Below are 16,137 nucleotides of genomic sequence, written 5' to 3' on the forward strand. Positions count from 1 at the left end.
GATCGGATTTCTCATCACAAATAAATGTCACTTTTGAACTGATGGCGAACTGGTGCAACAGGCTGCAGGCTTCCCAGCAGGCCTCCTCTCAGTCAGCCTCCATACACTAATGAAGAACAGCCTCAGGCCAGGCTGGAGGCTCAAGGTTACATACCTGTGATCCATCCTCTGAAAGAAATCAGCAGCACCCATCTTAGAGAGATAAACAGTGCTCAGCTCTGCTGGATGGAGGCTGACTCACTGGCTCAGTCTGTGGAAATGTCTGCTGTTCCTTGGCCACTGCTTAAGCTCTGTTTTTCTGGTTTCTAATCTGCTGTGGAAATGGTGTTGCTGTCTGAAAATGCCCGAAAAGACCTGTCTCGTGGTTTGAGGAGAATTCATTTCGAGTCAGAAATGTCAAGGCCTGTTCGCACTTTCTCACCGAACATCACGCGGTGTTGTTTTTGTCAGTGGACTGCAGTGACCTTGATAAATGACCTCCAGATACAGAGAGAAACATCCCGTCTGACGTCTCGGTTCCCTGTGCTGGCATTTCCACTCCAAGTGGATCAGATTGTTCTCTGTGATTACATTACAATGTCATTAATCACTGTTCAACTTATATCAGCTTGTGACATTGTTTGGAACCAAGTTTGTTTTCTTCCGCTTTACACTAATTGACTCCAATATCTCTCCACTCATCAGCTTTCTAAATAACAAGCCGTGAGATGTAAACTCCTTCCTGCTTGTTGCCGGCTCAGTAGATATCATGGTTGCCTGAAAAGCATTTCATTTTCATACTTAGGTGGTGGAGGCGATACCTAGTCCTGTTAATTATTCATGTGTCAGTAATGTGTGCAGCTGTTCCCCTCTCAAACAGCGAGAGGGAGGAGAAGCCGGAATTGATCTCTGCTCCAGACATTCAAGTAAAGCCATGAATGCAGATACAGCGATGACTGCAGATACTCATGGGTTGGGACTGCATTGTTTGGGAGATATAGTGTACATACACTAACACTAATATTTTTGTGGCTCGAGGGACGGCAATGTTGATCCACCACTTTGGTCCAGATTGAAATATTTTAACTACTACTGGATGGATTGCCATGAATTGCAGTCATTCATGATCCCCAAAGGATGAATCTTACTGACTTTGGTGACCTAATGACTTTTCTTTCTAAAGCAACTATGAGATGTACAGTTATGTTTCTATGTGTATGTCACATCAACTATTGGATGGATTGCCATGTAATTCTGAACATACATTCATGGCACCCAAAGGATTAATCCAGTTACCTTAAGCCCTTTTCCCACAGGTCAAAAAACACATTAACACCCGCTAACACCTGGCTTTTTTGCTTAATGGGAAAGGCTACAATCAACATTCAGACCCGGGTCATGTGACTCTGCAGTAGACCCAGGTAGGCATTGATGGGAACACAAAACCCGTGTCAACACGCTAATCTCCGCCCCTTTTCTGGCGCGATGCTCTGCTCCGTCGGTAACTTCTGCGACTCCTCGTCATCTCAGCTACAAGTTCCGCCCGTCTCCGTCCGAGCAGCGCTCGAACATCGAACAAATTTGTTGTCGCCGAGTTTGATAAACAGACTGAATGAGTAATAGATACAATAAAGACCTAACCACCGTAACATCTTCACTGTTTACTAACCCTGTTTCCAGCGCATCAGACGGTGACGCAGCAGAAAAGAGACCAACAGGAGTATACTTCACTGGCAATGGGAAAAGAGACAATCGGCATCTATAAGCGGGTCTTTCCGGGTCTTATTGATACACCTTAAATGCAGTTCACAAATCTGGAGCGCTGATGTTTATTAACCTGTGAATTTATAAAGTAAGACAGTATAATTTAACTCATTTTTTCTACATGCCTGTTTCACTCCATGGTTATTGCAGCAGAATCTACCTGCACGTTTCACCTGAAGCCTGAAGTAAGGACACACAGACTTTGCCTCCTTTCTCACTATCTTGTCTGTTTCCTTCACACAGGGATACCTGTGTCCACTGAAGCGGTTTGTGTAGCGGAGCATGTTGTGACAGCCATGTCTCTGGAGATGGAGAAGACCATCACCAAGCTGATGTACGACTTCCAGAGGAACTCAACCTCTGATGATGACTCTGGATGCGCGCTGGAGGAGTACGTCTGGGTGCCCCCCGGCCTCAGTCCCGAGCAGGTAAACAGAAGCTCCACAACCTTGCAGTTACATTTAACTCCCCCATCCCTACTCATTGCTTCATCAGCTAATGCTTTGTTTGTTTGAACCACATTGGTCAGAAGATTTAAATCATTTCGACGATAAAGTATCTGTGGCATTTTAAATCTCCTCCATGTTTTTTTTTTTGTGTCTTTGGGCTGGAGGGGGGAGGAGGGAAAAGCAGTGATGACTTGTAAATCATTGAGACTTAGCTGTCAGGCATTTCATGGAGGATTAATTGTAAAGACATTTTTCATCTGTCAGTGTTAAAGCTGACACTGTGTAAGAACACAGTCGGACTGAACGACAACCAGAACTAAGATCTTGTAAAGGAACCACCGACTGATTAGCTGATTACAGTGAGTGAAGGAAGCGTCGTCTGAATCACAGATCAGCTTTCTTACACTGAAATCTACAGTGTTTATCAAACTGGAGGCCCATCTCACATAAAAAGCAATTTCCTCCATCAGCAGAAGACGATTATAACATTTCCCTAAAAAGAGATGAGATTGTAGAAGTGTTACAATACAGTAATGTTTCATTTTATGATGCTTTTGGAGGCCTGAGCTTCACTTTCTTCTGCGTTCTGCAGATTTAGACCCGCAGGAATTAAAGTAATTAGAGGCTGTGAATGTTTGGAGGAATCTAATTGGAAATGTGTTTTTGCGTCCAGGTTTCACAATTCCCTGTCAGGACTCATTTGCAGTTTTAATGCCTTTTAATTGCATGCATGACCAGGCTAATGTAATCAATTGTGCACATCCAGAGGAAGATATTTCCTCCATCGCTTTTTTTTGTATTTTGTGGCTGTTTTCCTGCAGCTCTTCCATAAGATTAACACGGTACTGTTCAACTATATTGTGGATGAACAAAGGAAGTGTCTTGTGGAAGGGCAGCCCTCTAATACAACGGGCCTCCTAGGGTTCTCTTAACAGATGACAGCCCGGGCTGATAACAGTCATTTTCTCCAGTCAGCCATCTTGACAGGATGCTGAAAGAGGCTGCGGTCTCTCTAATCCAACGGGGGGTGGAGGCAATTGTAGCTGCCTGTTGCTTTTTTTAATACACTTGAATGTGATAATTTTTAAGCCTGCCACTATGGGTTTCTTTTCACACAGTGTCATTTAATGTGACTCGCGTTTTAAAAAGACAAATCAACTTTTCATGTAGTACAGTAAATGGAGCTGCCAGATAAGAAAAATCCCATTTTTGAACGACAGTTTTTGTGCTAATGAGTTTCACTTTTGTTAGAATTGACTTCATCATTTCCAAATTGTTCGACAAAATGTTCCTACTGCTGACCACAGATACTCACTGTATTCATACAAGATACTCTAATAGTGGTTACAACACATCATGTAAAAGCATGTTTCTCCCTTTTACCCACCTTTATTGTCAAAACCATCCACCACTATGCTTTCTCTATTCCAATTCGATTAGGTGCTAGAAAATACAGAATTTAGTGAGAACGAGAACAGAAGTTGGAACTTAGTTTGAACAAATCAGTGAATCTATTAGCAGATCGAGATTTATTAAGCTGCAACAATTTTAAGTCATCTTCAGTTAGTTATCAGCTTCCTTAAGTCTTTTATAAAATAAAAAATAAGTGATGAGCTCTGGGTTTTGGCTGTTGGTCGATATGGGAAAACGGACTCTGGGAATGGTAACAAGCATTTTTTCACCAAGCCAGACACAATGAATTGATACTTGTGATACAATAGCTATCAAGGCAGGTATTACGGTTTCATTGTTTTTGCAACCTGACAGACAGCAAAGAAAATACGCAGCATGAGAGAGAACACGGACTCGCCTGTCCCCGTCCCTCCGAGCTGTCCTTCTTTAATTTTATCGTGGACTGAAGTTTTGTCACCTCAAATGACCCTGACTGGGAGAACTGGCACAAGGCTCAGTGTCACCCTCCGAAGCGTAGAAGTGGGTGGATCAAAGGAAATCTAAGGGGCAGCACTTACAGAGACACACGTCCTCTGCCTCTCACTCCACCCCTCTGATTATCATAACTTCAACAGAATAGATCTTTACTCTGCACCGAAGACGAGACCACTTTGTGTCAAAGGCTGTTTCGCTGAAAATCAGACACAATTGACGACATTGCTCTGCGTTGTTTAAGTGTTTACCAACCAAGGTTTTCTCCTTTTCAACTGTTAACATGCAAATACAAAAGAGGGGTTCAGGCCATGGCTACGACGTGCTTCTACATCATGAATTGTAATGTCAATACCAGTATGGATAACTGAGATTTCCTCTAAGCACTGCGAATATTAGCTGTTGAATTTTTAAAGAAGCTGATGCTGTTCAAGGATGTGTCTGCAGCAGCAGCAGCAGCAGCAGCAGCACAGCACTCATTGTAAATCCCAGACACTAATTTCCAAGGGCAGCGATATTGGAGGGTACAGCAAAAACAAATTCTATTTGCATGAAGACCGCGATAAATTAATTTGAAAGTAATTTCAGATTAATTTAGGTGGGTCTTTCACTTTGAATTAATGAAGTACAGTAGATTAAACCTGCCAGGAAGTCCTCCGATTGATACAACAGTATAGGTCGATTCAAACAGGCTGGTGCCTGAACGCTATAATAAGTCGGATTTTTCCTTACATTTTGTTTTCAACACATTCAAACTGGGCCCCTCCTCCTGGGCTCTTCATCAGCATCGACAGCATCACAGTTCCCTTAGCGCTAGCATGCTAACCCACGGTTACTGTTGCGCTAGAATGCTAACTGCCGGTCAACTTTGCGCTAGCAATGTTCGCCAGGTTCGCCTGTCTAAATGGGGCCCAGTTGCTAATTTGAACCACTCCCACACTCACCTATACGCTGTGATTGGCTCAGGGAACCACAAAAGCGCCCCTCCTGAAAACGTCCCGTGCAAAGTGAAACAACACAATAGATGCAGAGGGAAGGGTCTCACAGGGGTCTGCACACACACTCACTAACACAGAGGCCAATAAGTGATGATTTATATTATATTATATTTGTGAAAATCTGTATTTTATTTTTCTAGGAAAATCCTACTTATTATACCTTTAATCTTACAACATTTCACAACGTTAACTGCATCCTAGAAGAGCTTTCTTCTACTTCTTCCACATGCACTTTGCATTGACTCTCTTAGTGCTGGCACATAACTGTAATAACTAACATGTCATGTATTTAAGTCCAAGAAAATGCACATTACAAACAGGTTTTGCTCTTGTACTTGAGTCCATGTAAACAAATCTTATTGACACATTTTGTGACAGTTGTAGGAGCTGCTGTGACACTGTGTTGTTCTGTCAGGTCCACTAAGCTGCTGATCAGAATTGTTTTTGGCTGCAGCAGGCAGCCATTTTTTAATGAAAGAACTGTGTGAGTGTACCAACTGTAAACTACATGCTCTGCACCAAACAGCAAAGCGACTAGCACAGAGGATGAACCTCGTGGTTAAAGGAGGATGAAAATGTATCTTGCCTTCATCAGGTGACCAGAAACACTGAAAGGAATGCTTATGTTGTTTCATTTCTGCTGGATGAGGAAACAGGGAACTGTTCCCTAACACGCCAACACTTCATTTGAGGATTAAACACTTGAATACTTATAGTTATGCAGTATCAGAACTGTATGTTTGTACCGTATGTTTCAGGTGCATCAGTATTATAACTCCTTACCAGAAGAGAAGGTCCCCTACATAAACAGCCCTGGAGAGAAATACCGCATCAAGCAACTGCTTCACCAGTTGCCACCACATGACAACGAGGTAAAGCAGCGCTACATTTTCTTCTTTAATGCTCACACTTTTTCTGTTGTTGTGATCAAATCCTGCAGTCAGGAAACACTCCAGCTTTGCATGATGATACCTGATGATGAATTATGTTACGCAGGTACGCTACTGCAACGCATTGGATGAGGAGGAGAAACGAGAGCTGAAGCTCTTCAGCAACCAACGGAAAAAGGACAACTTGGGAAGAGGCAATGTGCGTCCGTTCCCTCTCACCATTAATGGAGCCATTTGTGACAAGGTAAAATCAACAACTATCCTTCTATCCTCTTTATTCCCTTTTATCCTCCATTTCACTCAAGATATCAAATAAGCTTTCCCAATAACTTTTAAGGCTTTTTCATTTTCTATTCCATCAGTGTGATTCAGCCCCCTTTCTTATGATATTCTCGGTCCTGCTTGCATGGGCTCCTCTTTGATGTTTCATCAGATAAATGAAACGGAGATAAATAAGAAAACATTTCAATCTTGGAAAGATAATGGTAATTTCAAGTACCATCTTCTGACTCTCTCTTTACTTCTGACGGTGTGTATTCTTATTTTTCTCTGCCTCTTCTCCTCTTACATGATCCCTGTCCTTACCTGTCCTTTCCTTTTTTCTCCTCTCATCGTATCTCATCACTTTACCTTCCCTCTCCTATCCTATCCTCTCTTGCCTTCCCTTACCTTTCCCCTCTTCTCCTCTCCTGCCTCTCCTCTCGTACAGTGTGGTGGTCAAATAAACGGAGGGGACATTGTGGTTTTTGCTGCGAGGGCAGGTCATGGACAATGCTGGCACCCTCATTGCTTTGTCTGCGGCATGTGTGAGGAACTATTGGTGGATCTCATCTACTTCTACCAGGATGGCAAGGTCTTCTGTGGCCGGCACCATGCCGAGAGGCTGAAGCCCCGCTGCTGTGCCTGTGATGAGGTGCGCCTGTCTGGGCCTGGAGCCCTTCAGGGTTGGAAATGGCTGAATGGTTCATAGCTCAGAGACTTGGATTTGGTTTAAACTGGTCTGGAGAGAAAATATGTCTCAGTTTTCATGCCATGTCTCAGAAAGTCTGCTTGTTATCTAACCATAATGTGTGGCAAGCAGGCCTGAGATAACAATAACAATAACTCTGGCCACAGTGCTGTGGGCAAAAATGAAGTCTGGTAAGGTTTGCAGGAGCACGGGTATCCATGTTTATTCATCTGAGACGTGCTGTTATTGGTACAAATTGTTAGATTTCCTTAACCCAGAAGGAGTTCTGTACAGCTGATATCACATGCTTAATTGACATGAAAGATTTTGAGAGATTGATTGTAAGGGAAAAAACTAAAAAGTAGTTCTCTACAAAATATTTTTTTTATTTTCTTATTTAATCACTAAGAATAACTTCCGTTTTTTTAAAGATTATTTTTGGGGGCTTTTTATACCTTTTATTTTAGAGAGAGGACAGCGGATAGTGGCAGAAATGGGGGAAGAGAGAGTGGGGATGAGACGCGGCAAAGTGCCGAGGGTCGGAGTTGAGCCCGGGGCCGCTGCATCGAGGATTAAAGCCTCTGTATATGATGGCCGAGACGCCAAGAATAACTTCCTTAAAAAATCTGAGAGGGGAAAATCCTTTGTGGTTTAATTGTCAACAACACACTAAACATGTAATGTCACGTAATCATAAAGACGTTGCTCAATTATGAGGGGACTTTGGTTAAAACCATAGACTGTATAAAAAGATGGACGACATGACAGCTCCCTAAAAGTGAAGCCAAAACATTTCGGGTGCCCCCTGCTGACTGGCTGCAGTATAGGTCATAAAGCCCGCCTCCTCCATGTTAACAGATGGGACATGAGTCAAACTACAAAATTGAAATACACGCCAAATAAATGTTTCTCAGTTTTTTTTTAATTAGTTATTTGATGCTGTAGAAAGGATGATTGACAGCTCTGTTGACAAATACTGCTCCTGCATCTGTTCCTGATTAGTGAAGTGGAGGACAAACAGCGAGAGGAGACTTAACTAAAACAATCACTACAGTCATTAAAGTTTCCATACCTGTGAACGTTAACCACAGACCAACACAAGAAGCTGTTCTGCTGTTAAACACGCCGCCATGCGGGATCCTTGCTGTTTTTTCAGTAGGTTAAGCGTGTGTTTTGGTTAGCAGAAGTAGCTACGGCCACTTCACCCAGTAAACTCTACTGCACAGTCTCTGGCTCCATATGACGTCCCCATTGCAAGATGGCAGCGTCTGTCACGGGGGCTATTTTGGTATCACTTTTGTACAATGGGAGCAGATGGAGACGCGTCCTCCATCTATATTTACAGTCATCAGTTAAAGTAGAAAGAACCACTGTCCCAGGCAAACATAAAAATATTATGAAATAATCATGATCCAAGGATTATTCGGTGAGACTTCTTAAACATTGTCACTCATTTTACATTAACTCATGACCTCAATTCAACTTCATTGAATCTCTGAGTACCCCTGCTGATTAATGTAATGTCTGGGTCACGCAGATAATCTTTGCTGATGAATGCACCGAGGCAGAGGGCAGGCACTGGCACATGAAGCACTTCTGTTGCTACGAGTGTGCGACCACCCTCGGAGGCCAGCGCTACATCATGAAGGACGGACGGCCACACTGCTGCAACTGCTTCGAGTCCCTTTATGCAGAGTACTGTGACGCATGTGGAGAACACATAGGTACATCACTTCTTTCCTGCAGGTTTATTGTTGCTGCAGTAAGTCCTTTAACTGTTACCAAAACACATTGACATGTTTTTCTAACACTAAGAGCTATTTATTGTGAGTGTGGGTGTTATCAGCTCTGTGAGCCTTGTGTGCCACAGCTGCGGGGAGGCGGAGTCAGTGCAGTGAGATGTGGATGGTTATTATCATCCCAAGCTCCAGTAACAGTGAAAATGTGTGTTTCGGAGGATGCTTCCATGTTGTATCCAGATGGGGGCTGTGAAAGATGATTACTTCCTCTAGCTGGGGAGCAGGCTTGGTGAAATATATTCAGACTATCTTGCAAATCAAGTGATCATGCACAATCTTACAATTACACAAGTTCTCCTCCAGGAGAAAAAAGGCTCTATTAATGCATTTATCATTTCAGCGTTAGGGGCGTTTCTGACAGAAATGAGCTTAACCTACTGGCTGATGGCCAAAATGAGAGTGTGTGTTGGGTTCATTAGCTGCACAGATGAAGTAAAATAACATTTTAAAGTAGTGTTAGAGATAGCTATCTTTTTTAAGCAGTTAAAGCGAGACTTTATTTTTTTAATTTTTAAATTAAATTTCTGTTTTTCCCTTCTGTCCTCAGGCATTGACCAAGGCCAAATGACGTACGATGGTCAGCACTGGCACGCAACTGAGGAATGTTTTTGCTGTGCCCGTTGCAAGCGCTCCCTGCTGGGCCGCCCCTTCCTGCCAAAGCAGGGGCAGATCTTCTGCTCACGATCCTGCAGCGCCGGGCAGGTGGGTAATAAAAAAACTACGTTATTGAATTATATATTTTTCTTTAAGGGACACTCATACTTACATTAAACAGAATGTTAACATGTAAGGAATTAAGTCAGTGGGCTGATCTGTTTTATTTTACCATTCAGGATCCAGATGAGTCCGACTCCTCAGACTCTGCCTTCCAAAGCGCCCGTTCCCGTGAATCCCGCCACAGCACCAAGATTGGGAAAAAGGAGCGCAGAAATGCGGAGCAGGAGCGGCGGAGCGTGGAGGTTCGCCAGTCAGCTCCTCCACCCATGCCTGACCGTCTGTCGGCTGAAAGTGATCCCCTTTCCGGACAGATGGACCGTTTAAGCCTCTCTTCTAGCCAGACCCCGAGCAGGACACCTAATCGCACACCCAGCCGCACTCCGAGCCGAGCACCGAGCCTTAACCAGGTGTGGATGAGCCGGGATGACCCCTACGTCCCCGCTGCCTACGAGGGCCCCCAGCTGGCAACCTCCCCCACACCAGCACCCATACATCTGCTGGGTCAGTGTAACCTCAGGCAGGGCTACAATCCCAACGCAAACGCTCATCCTCCAGCTCAGAGTCCTGCCAACCCAGTGAAGAGGCCAGATTCCTGGGGAAAGGAACAAGGCAACACCAAGAGGACCCCTATGGCCGCTCTGAGGGGCCACTCCTTCAATGAAAACTGGACCCACCACAGCCAGGATGAGTTCAGGCCCAATAAGCTACGCACCCAGATGAGCTTCAATGAGATGTCTAGCCAGAACCAGGGCATCTCTGACAAGAGGAGCATCAGCCTGCATGGATTCCAGAGAGATGGCAGACCCCCGCTGACCAGGAGGAATCCCATCAATGCCATGAGCTTCAACGAGCCTCTGACTCCACTAGAACAGACCCCTCGTGGATCCATGGACTCCCTCACCATGTCCAATGCTACAGGTAAAGTTCTGCTAATGACAAAGTATTTTAAAATATGATATAATGCCGAGTAATGTAAAAAACTGACATGTGATTTACTGTTTAAACAGGTAACTCACTGGACGGGGTCAGTAAGCGGCAGGAGCATTTGTCTCGGTTCTCCATGCCCGACCTGAGTAAAGACTCAGGTGTGAATGTGTCTGAAAAGAGCAACATGGGCACCCTCAGCTCCTCAGTCCAGTTTCACAGTACAGAGTCGCTGTCCTCCTCTCGGCCCTACAACAACAACATGTACACTCCACTGAGAGTTGGCTACCCGCTGCAGTACTGGGATGGCCCGCAGCCACTGGGCTTTGATGGCAAAGGTCGCGTTGGAGTGATGGGCAGCAGTGGAAACCTGCGGATGGCTCCCATGAGCGACAGAATGCCCCGCCGACGTATCAGCGGTCAGGAACCCGCCTCACAGCAACAGCAGCCACAACCCAGACGGCGCAAACACCACCGTGGAAACCACGGTAACGGGCAGCACCGCAGTGGCCGCCACCACAAACGCTCTCGTCGTTCCCGCTCTGACAATGCCTTGCACCTTGTGGCGGACCGGCCTGCTCAAATGGTAGAGCTGCCCTACCGCCGCGTCCAGGAGGATTATGATCGCTTCCCCGCCGGTAATGCTGCTCGGGAGTTGTTTGGTCTGGAGCCAGGCGGGTACAGACAGCCGCCTCACCGGCCCTGCCCCCGCACCACTTCTGATCTCACCCTGCAGAACGCTGGCTGGCAACCTGTAGGGCTGGGTGGGCCATGCTGGGGCGATGGGTACATGGAGGCTGCTGACCCCTGGTGCTCCAGCTGCTCCTCTTCCTCCGAGTCAGAGGGAGATGAGGGTTATTTCCTGGGTGAGCCAATCCCTCGGCCTGTGCAGCTTTGCTACATTAACAACGAGGAGCTGCGCCACCGCTACACCCCCTCTGGGATAGCTGGCCATCACGGACCTCTGCACGGACCTATTCATGGCCAGATGCACAACCGCCAGAGGAGGAAGAGCAAAAACTGCATTATTTCCTAGATTTAGAGCAAAGTGAGGGTTAGGGATGAGCAGGAGAGTGAAAGAGATGAGATAGAGAGGTAAGGAGACAGTTAAAGCAACAGAGAGGTGCAACCGAGAGAGTGGGAAGGTGAGAGTGAGGCAGTTGACAGTGAGAGTGAAAAGAGACAGTGTTTGTGTGTGTGTGTGTGTGTGTGTGTGTGTGTGTGTGTGTGTGTGTTGGGGTTAAAGAGAGAAAAGGTCTATTTTATGTGCTTGAAAGCTTACACAACTCTACACCGAGTAGTGTTTGTGCACACCTACACAGAATGATCTAATCATAAGAGGAAGCTCAGCTGGCTTACACAACAGAAATGTTTACAATGATACAGATTAACTCCTCTGACGGTCCCTGAAGGAAGCACTGATGAATCTGACTACTAAATGTGCCGTGGTCAAGGAAAATAAGATGTCCGTGCGTGTCGTTGCGTGTATTCATGTCACAGAGAGATTGGACAATTCCTTTACAGCTCGGGAGTGAGGGACGTAAAACTGATCCAACCACAGCGATCAGACTGTTCATGTCGCAGCTCAGTGCCCTGGGCAGCGAAACTTATTCTATGTGGACAAACCAGAAATTGTGTTGGGATAGTGAAAGTTACGTGCTAGATTCCAAGCTATGTTGTTTACCTCAGTGGAATCCAAATGCTGCTGGAATATAGTGTTGGCTCGCTAGCCCTGTTATCACCTTGTACAAATAGTCTGTTGAACTTTGTGCTCTACATAGCCAGCTCTCCATGCTTAACCAAGGACAGAGAGCTGGACGGCCTCTGCTTCTTGACCATTCAGGCACAGTAACGTCAGGTATGGTCCCGTTTTCTCTTCTGCAACATGCTTTGTATTTTTAGAGTTACCTATAGATGAATAAGAATAATGAATTTATAATGCTAACAATAATAATAAAAATGCAAATAATAATTATAATAGTATTAAAGAATAATACCTGTTAAATGTATATATAATAATACACTTAATAAAGTAATGGTTGTAGTAATGTAAATGTTCTGTACATATGGTCTTAAATATTTATATATTTTGTAACTAAAGAATCATTATTTGTATAACATGATGTAGAGATAGGGAGACTTGCATGTTCATTTGTTGTTGTTGTCTCATACTGAAAATAAAGTGTACTTCAATGAACAACCAGCAAGTTGTCTTTTTATAAGCTGTTGTAACTTCCCTTTGCAAGAGTCGTCACAGCAGGGAGGCAGGGGTGAAGAGAAGGTCACTATCACTGCCATTAATTGTCCCAGTAAGCTATGCCAGTGAGCCTGCACAGTATGAGGACACTATGGTGGAACTGGCACCCTTACTTTTGTCACTTACATCTGGAGTTTTCCTGCCATGACATTCCAAATCTGTCAGCTATGAAAGAGGTCTGTTGTCCTACAATTCACTGCTCAGGGATTAAAGGGGGAGCTGCCCACAGCTGCAATAATCCCTAACCACAAAGTACATCTGAGTCTGATTTGGAATTTCATTAATTGTGCTGATGTTTAGTCAGAGTTGAATTCAGCTTATATTAAAGCTCAACAAAAGGGAACAGAAATAGCCAAAGTTATGAGGATAGAACCTCTAGGAACCATCTCAGCTGGCACTGGACATCAATGCAATGTCAGAATACTGGTTGGAAATGGAATTTTAGTTGATATCAAAACCCAACCACGACTTTAACTTCCAACACTGGATAGATGTTGAATTTAGGATAGATGAAAATCAGGTTGCGGTCAAACCCAAATGTGAGGCAGACATTAACTTCCAGCACTGGACAGAGGATGAGGTTCTGTAAGATATGAAGATCGACGTGCTGAAGGTTCTTGTCAAAACCCAACGTTGACTACACATAAACCTCCAACATTGGGAAGACATTGATTTTTGTTGGATATGAAAATCAGGTTGATGTATAACCGCAGGTTGACTGGACATCATCCTCCAACATTGAGTGTTACATTTTTACTAGATAAGAATATCATGCTGATGTCAAAACCCAACAATGACTAGTTGGAGAACATCAGCGTTGTACAGATATTGAATTTAGGGTGTATATAAAAATGAGGTGGACATCATCAACATTGAGTTTTGGTTGGATATGTAAATAAGGTTCACGTCAAGACCAAACACTGACATGACATCAAAATGAAACATTGGACAGACGTTGAATTTTCTTTGGAGTTTAACATCAGGTTGACGTCAAAACCAAACATTGACAAGGCATCACCCTGAAGTTGGGCTGACATCAAAACCAAACGTTCAGTTGACGTTAAACCAACATTAACTATACATCAACCTTTATCATCGGACAGATGTTGAAAATTGGTTTGAAACAAGCTGTTAGTTAAAAGTCAAGATCCGACACTAATCATATGAAAATTTAGTTGACAACAGAAACATGGACTGGACATCAACTTCAAAAATTAGATAGACATTGAATTTTGGTTTGAGTTGATGTCAAAACCAGACATTGATTAGGCATCAACCTCCAACATTAGAAATATGTTAAATTAGGTTGGATATAAAAAATATGGCTCGAAATCAAAACCCAACTTTGACAACAGTAACAATCATTCGACGTTCAGGTATGTTTGGAGAAGAAAATCACATTGATGTCAGAACCCAATTTAACTATACATCAATCTCCTTCCACAGTGATGAGACCGAACAGTGGCTGCCTGGCCTTTAAAACTGTCAACAACTGGCTCATCTTTTTTTTTTTTACAGTCCTTATGTGACTTAAGTTTGTTCACTTTAACATAAGTGGCAAATTCTTCTTGAGAAAGATTAGCATTTCAGCCTTCTCAGCTGTCAGCCTGCTCCTCCTTTCATCAATAATAATGGAGGCCGTGCTGAAGAACCTCTCACTCTCCACACTTGTTGAAGGTGCACAGAGAAATCTGTGACTGCCAGGGAGGGCAGTCTAGGCTGGGTGACTTTCCAGCATGACAGTGGATTGTCCGAACGCAGGATAGTTGGCTCACAAAGGTAGGTCTGCACTTCAATGTGTGCAGTTGTGTTGGCTCACTCAGGACCTACAGTGCTCTCCTCCAGGATTTCATGTCTTGCAGCCTCCACCCGAGGAGTCTTCTTTGCTGACTCTGAGGCTGCTGATTCAGATGAGGTCTTCCTCAACACATCCATCTGCCATTAAAGCATCCTGGAGAGGTACATGGAACAATAAAAACACAGATATGTAGCCTTTGACATTAGCTAACCCAGGATCCAGTAGAGTTGCAAACGAGTATAAAGGCTCAGATTCTACGTCTCTGAAACGTCTGTTCACAGCCTCATGGAGGGTGTCTTTCATGTTCTTCATTCCCTCGTCGGCCTTGTCTTTTTTGAGTGAGAACGCGTTTGAGGACACTGACAATCAGATGACATCAGAGCTTACCTCCCTTGTCAACTCCTCAAAAGGGGCTAAAACTGCGACAGCTTTTTCCAGTACTCCCCACTGGTTTGTTGTCAGTGTGGCTGGCAGGTTGTATCCCGCTGTATATGCACACAGGGCGTGTTTCTGTGCAATGAGGTTCTCGATCATGTAATGCGTACTGTTCCACCTCGTTTAAACATCTTGCTGCAGATGCTTGGGTGGCATATTTATCTCCACCTGAATGTCCTCCAAGCATGAATAGGCAAGTGACGAGCGCAATTTTGTCTGCCGACAGCCAGTGCATCACCGACACCATGCTGTGATAGCAGTCCCTCGTTCATGATAAGTTGCAGGTCATGCGCGAAACATCCTAAACTGGCAACTCCAAGGCGATCCAGGCGACCTCTCCAGGCGACCTCTACCAACATTTCCAATTCCTCCACAGTCATTGAAAAAAACAATTTTGCACTGAATATAACTGACATTACTTCAAAACTCCAAATGAATCCACTATGGACAGTAGGTAGACATCAAAACCAGACATCTCCATCTCGCTCACATTTTACAAACATCGAATTTTGGGTTGGATTTAAAAATAAGGCTGGACCAACATTGGACAGTTATTGAATGTTGGATATAAAAATCAGGTTGATGTCAAAGCCCAACAATTGCTTGACATCTGTCTCTTTTTTCAATGAAATGTGAGGGCACTCAACCTTTCGGCCCTGTGAGAGTGGTGGAAGAATCAACTCACTGCAATCAGGTGTGTGTGGCACTGATTGGCTTTGATTAAGCCCAGGTGTGGGGAGTCTTCATATACCCTGAGTCTCCAGTGCACTGCCCTGACTCATTATCTCACCTTCAGAGGTAGTGAGAGGTTCTCCATGTGGCTTCTCTAGTTATCGGCGTATCTGCAAACACCAACTCAGAACTTTGTGTGTATTTGTGGTCAATTGCCTGTTTCCCAGGGATTAATTTGGGGTGCTGGAGAGTTTGTGTGACTCCAGCCTTAAGGGTTATCAAAGGCCTCCCGAGCAGCCTTTGCCTTTAGCTTCGAGTTGTCTGGGTCTCCTGGACAATTTTGGTTTTGAGTCAGCTGCTTGGCAGCGATGATTTAGTTAATCATCACTTTTTCCTCCCCTTTCCAATCTATCGCTACTGCGATTTTGTGGTTATCCCTCTGGGATAACTTTGAGACACCCCTGGGTCTGCACCTGCGTCCCAACCCCCCTTTCCTGACATTAAATAACCCTACCACAAAGATTTACCTGTATTCTACATGATGTAAAGTTTTTAAGAGAGGTTTCAACAGACATCTAATTTTGTTTCACAGACATGACAAGCAAAATTCTCATATGTCTAG

The 16,137-nt window shown here is 44.2% G+C and overlaps 1 protein-coding gene across 1 annotated transcript in view; it reads left to right on the forward strand.

Annotated features, from left to right (window-relative positions):
• LOC138589692 (prickle-like protein 2) overlaps nt 1-12,553 on the forward strand; it is a 38,125-nt gene extending 25,572 nt beyond the window's left edge. Inside the window, exons 2-9 of the mRNA XM_069660096.1 lie at nt 1,987-2,171; nt 5,833-5,946; nt 6,071-6,208; nt 6,674-6,877; nt 8,451-8,637; nt 9,260-9,414; nt 9,546-10,347; nt 10,437-12,553. Coding sequence (XP_069516197.1) covers nt 2,040-2,171; nt 5,833-5,946; nt 6,071-6,208; nt 6,674-6,877; nt 8,451-8,637; nt 9,260-9,414; nt 9,546-10,347; nt 10,437-11,389 — 2,685 coding nt within the window. The 5' untranslated portion in view covers nt 1,987-2,039 and the 3' untranslated portion in view covers nt 11,390-12,553. The remainder of the gene's footprint in view (nt 1-1,986; nt 2,172-5,832; nt 5,947-6,070; nt 6,209-6,673; nt 6,878-8,450; nt 8,638-9,259; nt 9,415-9,545; nt 10,348-10,436) is intronic.
• Nucleotides 12,554-16,137: the final 3,584 nt, after the last annotated feature.

Source organism: Semicossyphus pulcher, unplaced genomic scaffold (genome assembly GCF_022749685.1).
Source record: "Semicossyphus pulcher isolate SPU_LCO1_2020_fin unplaced genomic scaffold, fSemPul1.0.p SCAF_13, whole genome shotgun sequence".
NCBI classification, from domain to species: Eukaryota; Metazoa; Chordata; class Actinopteri; order Labriformes; family Labridae; genus Semicossyphus; species Semicossyphus pulcher.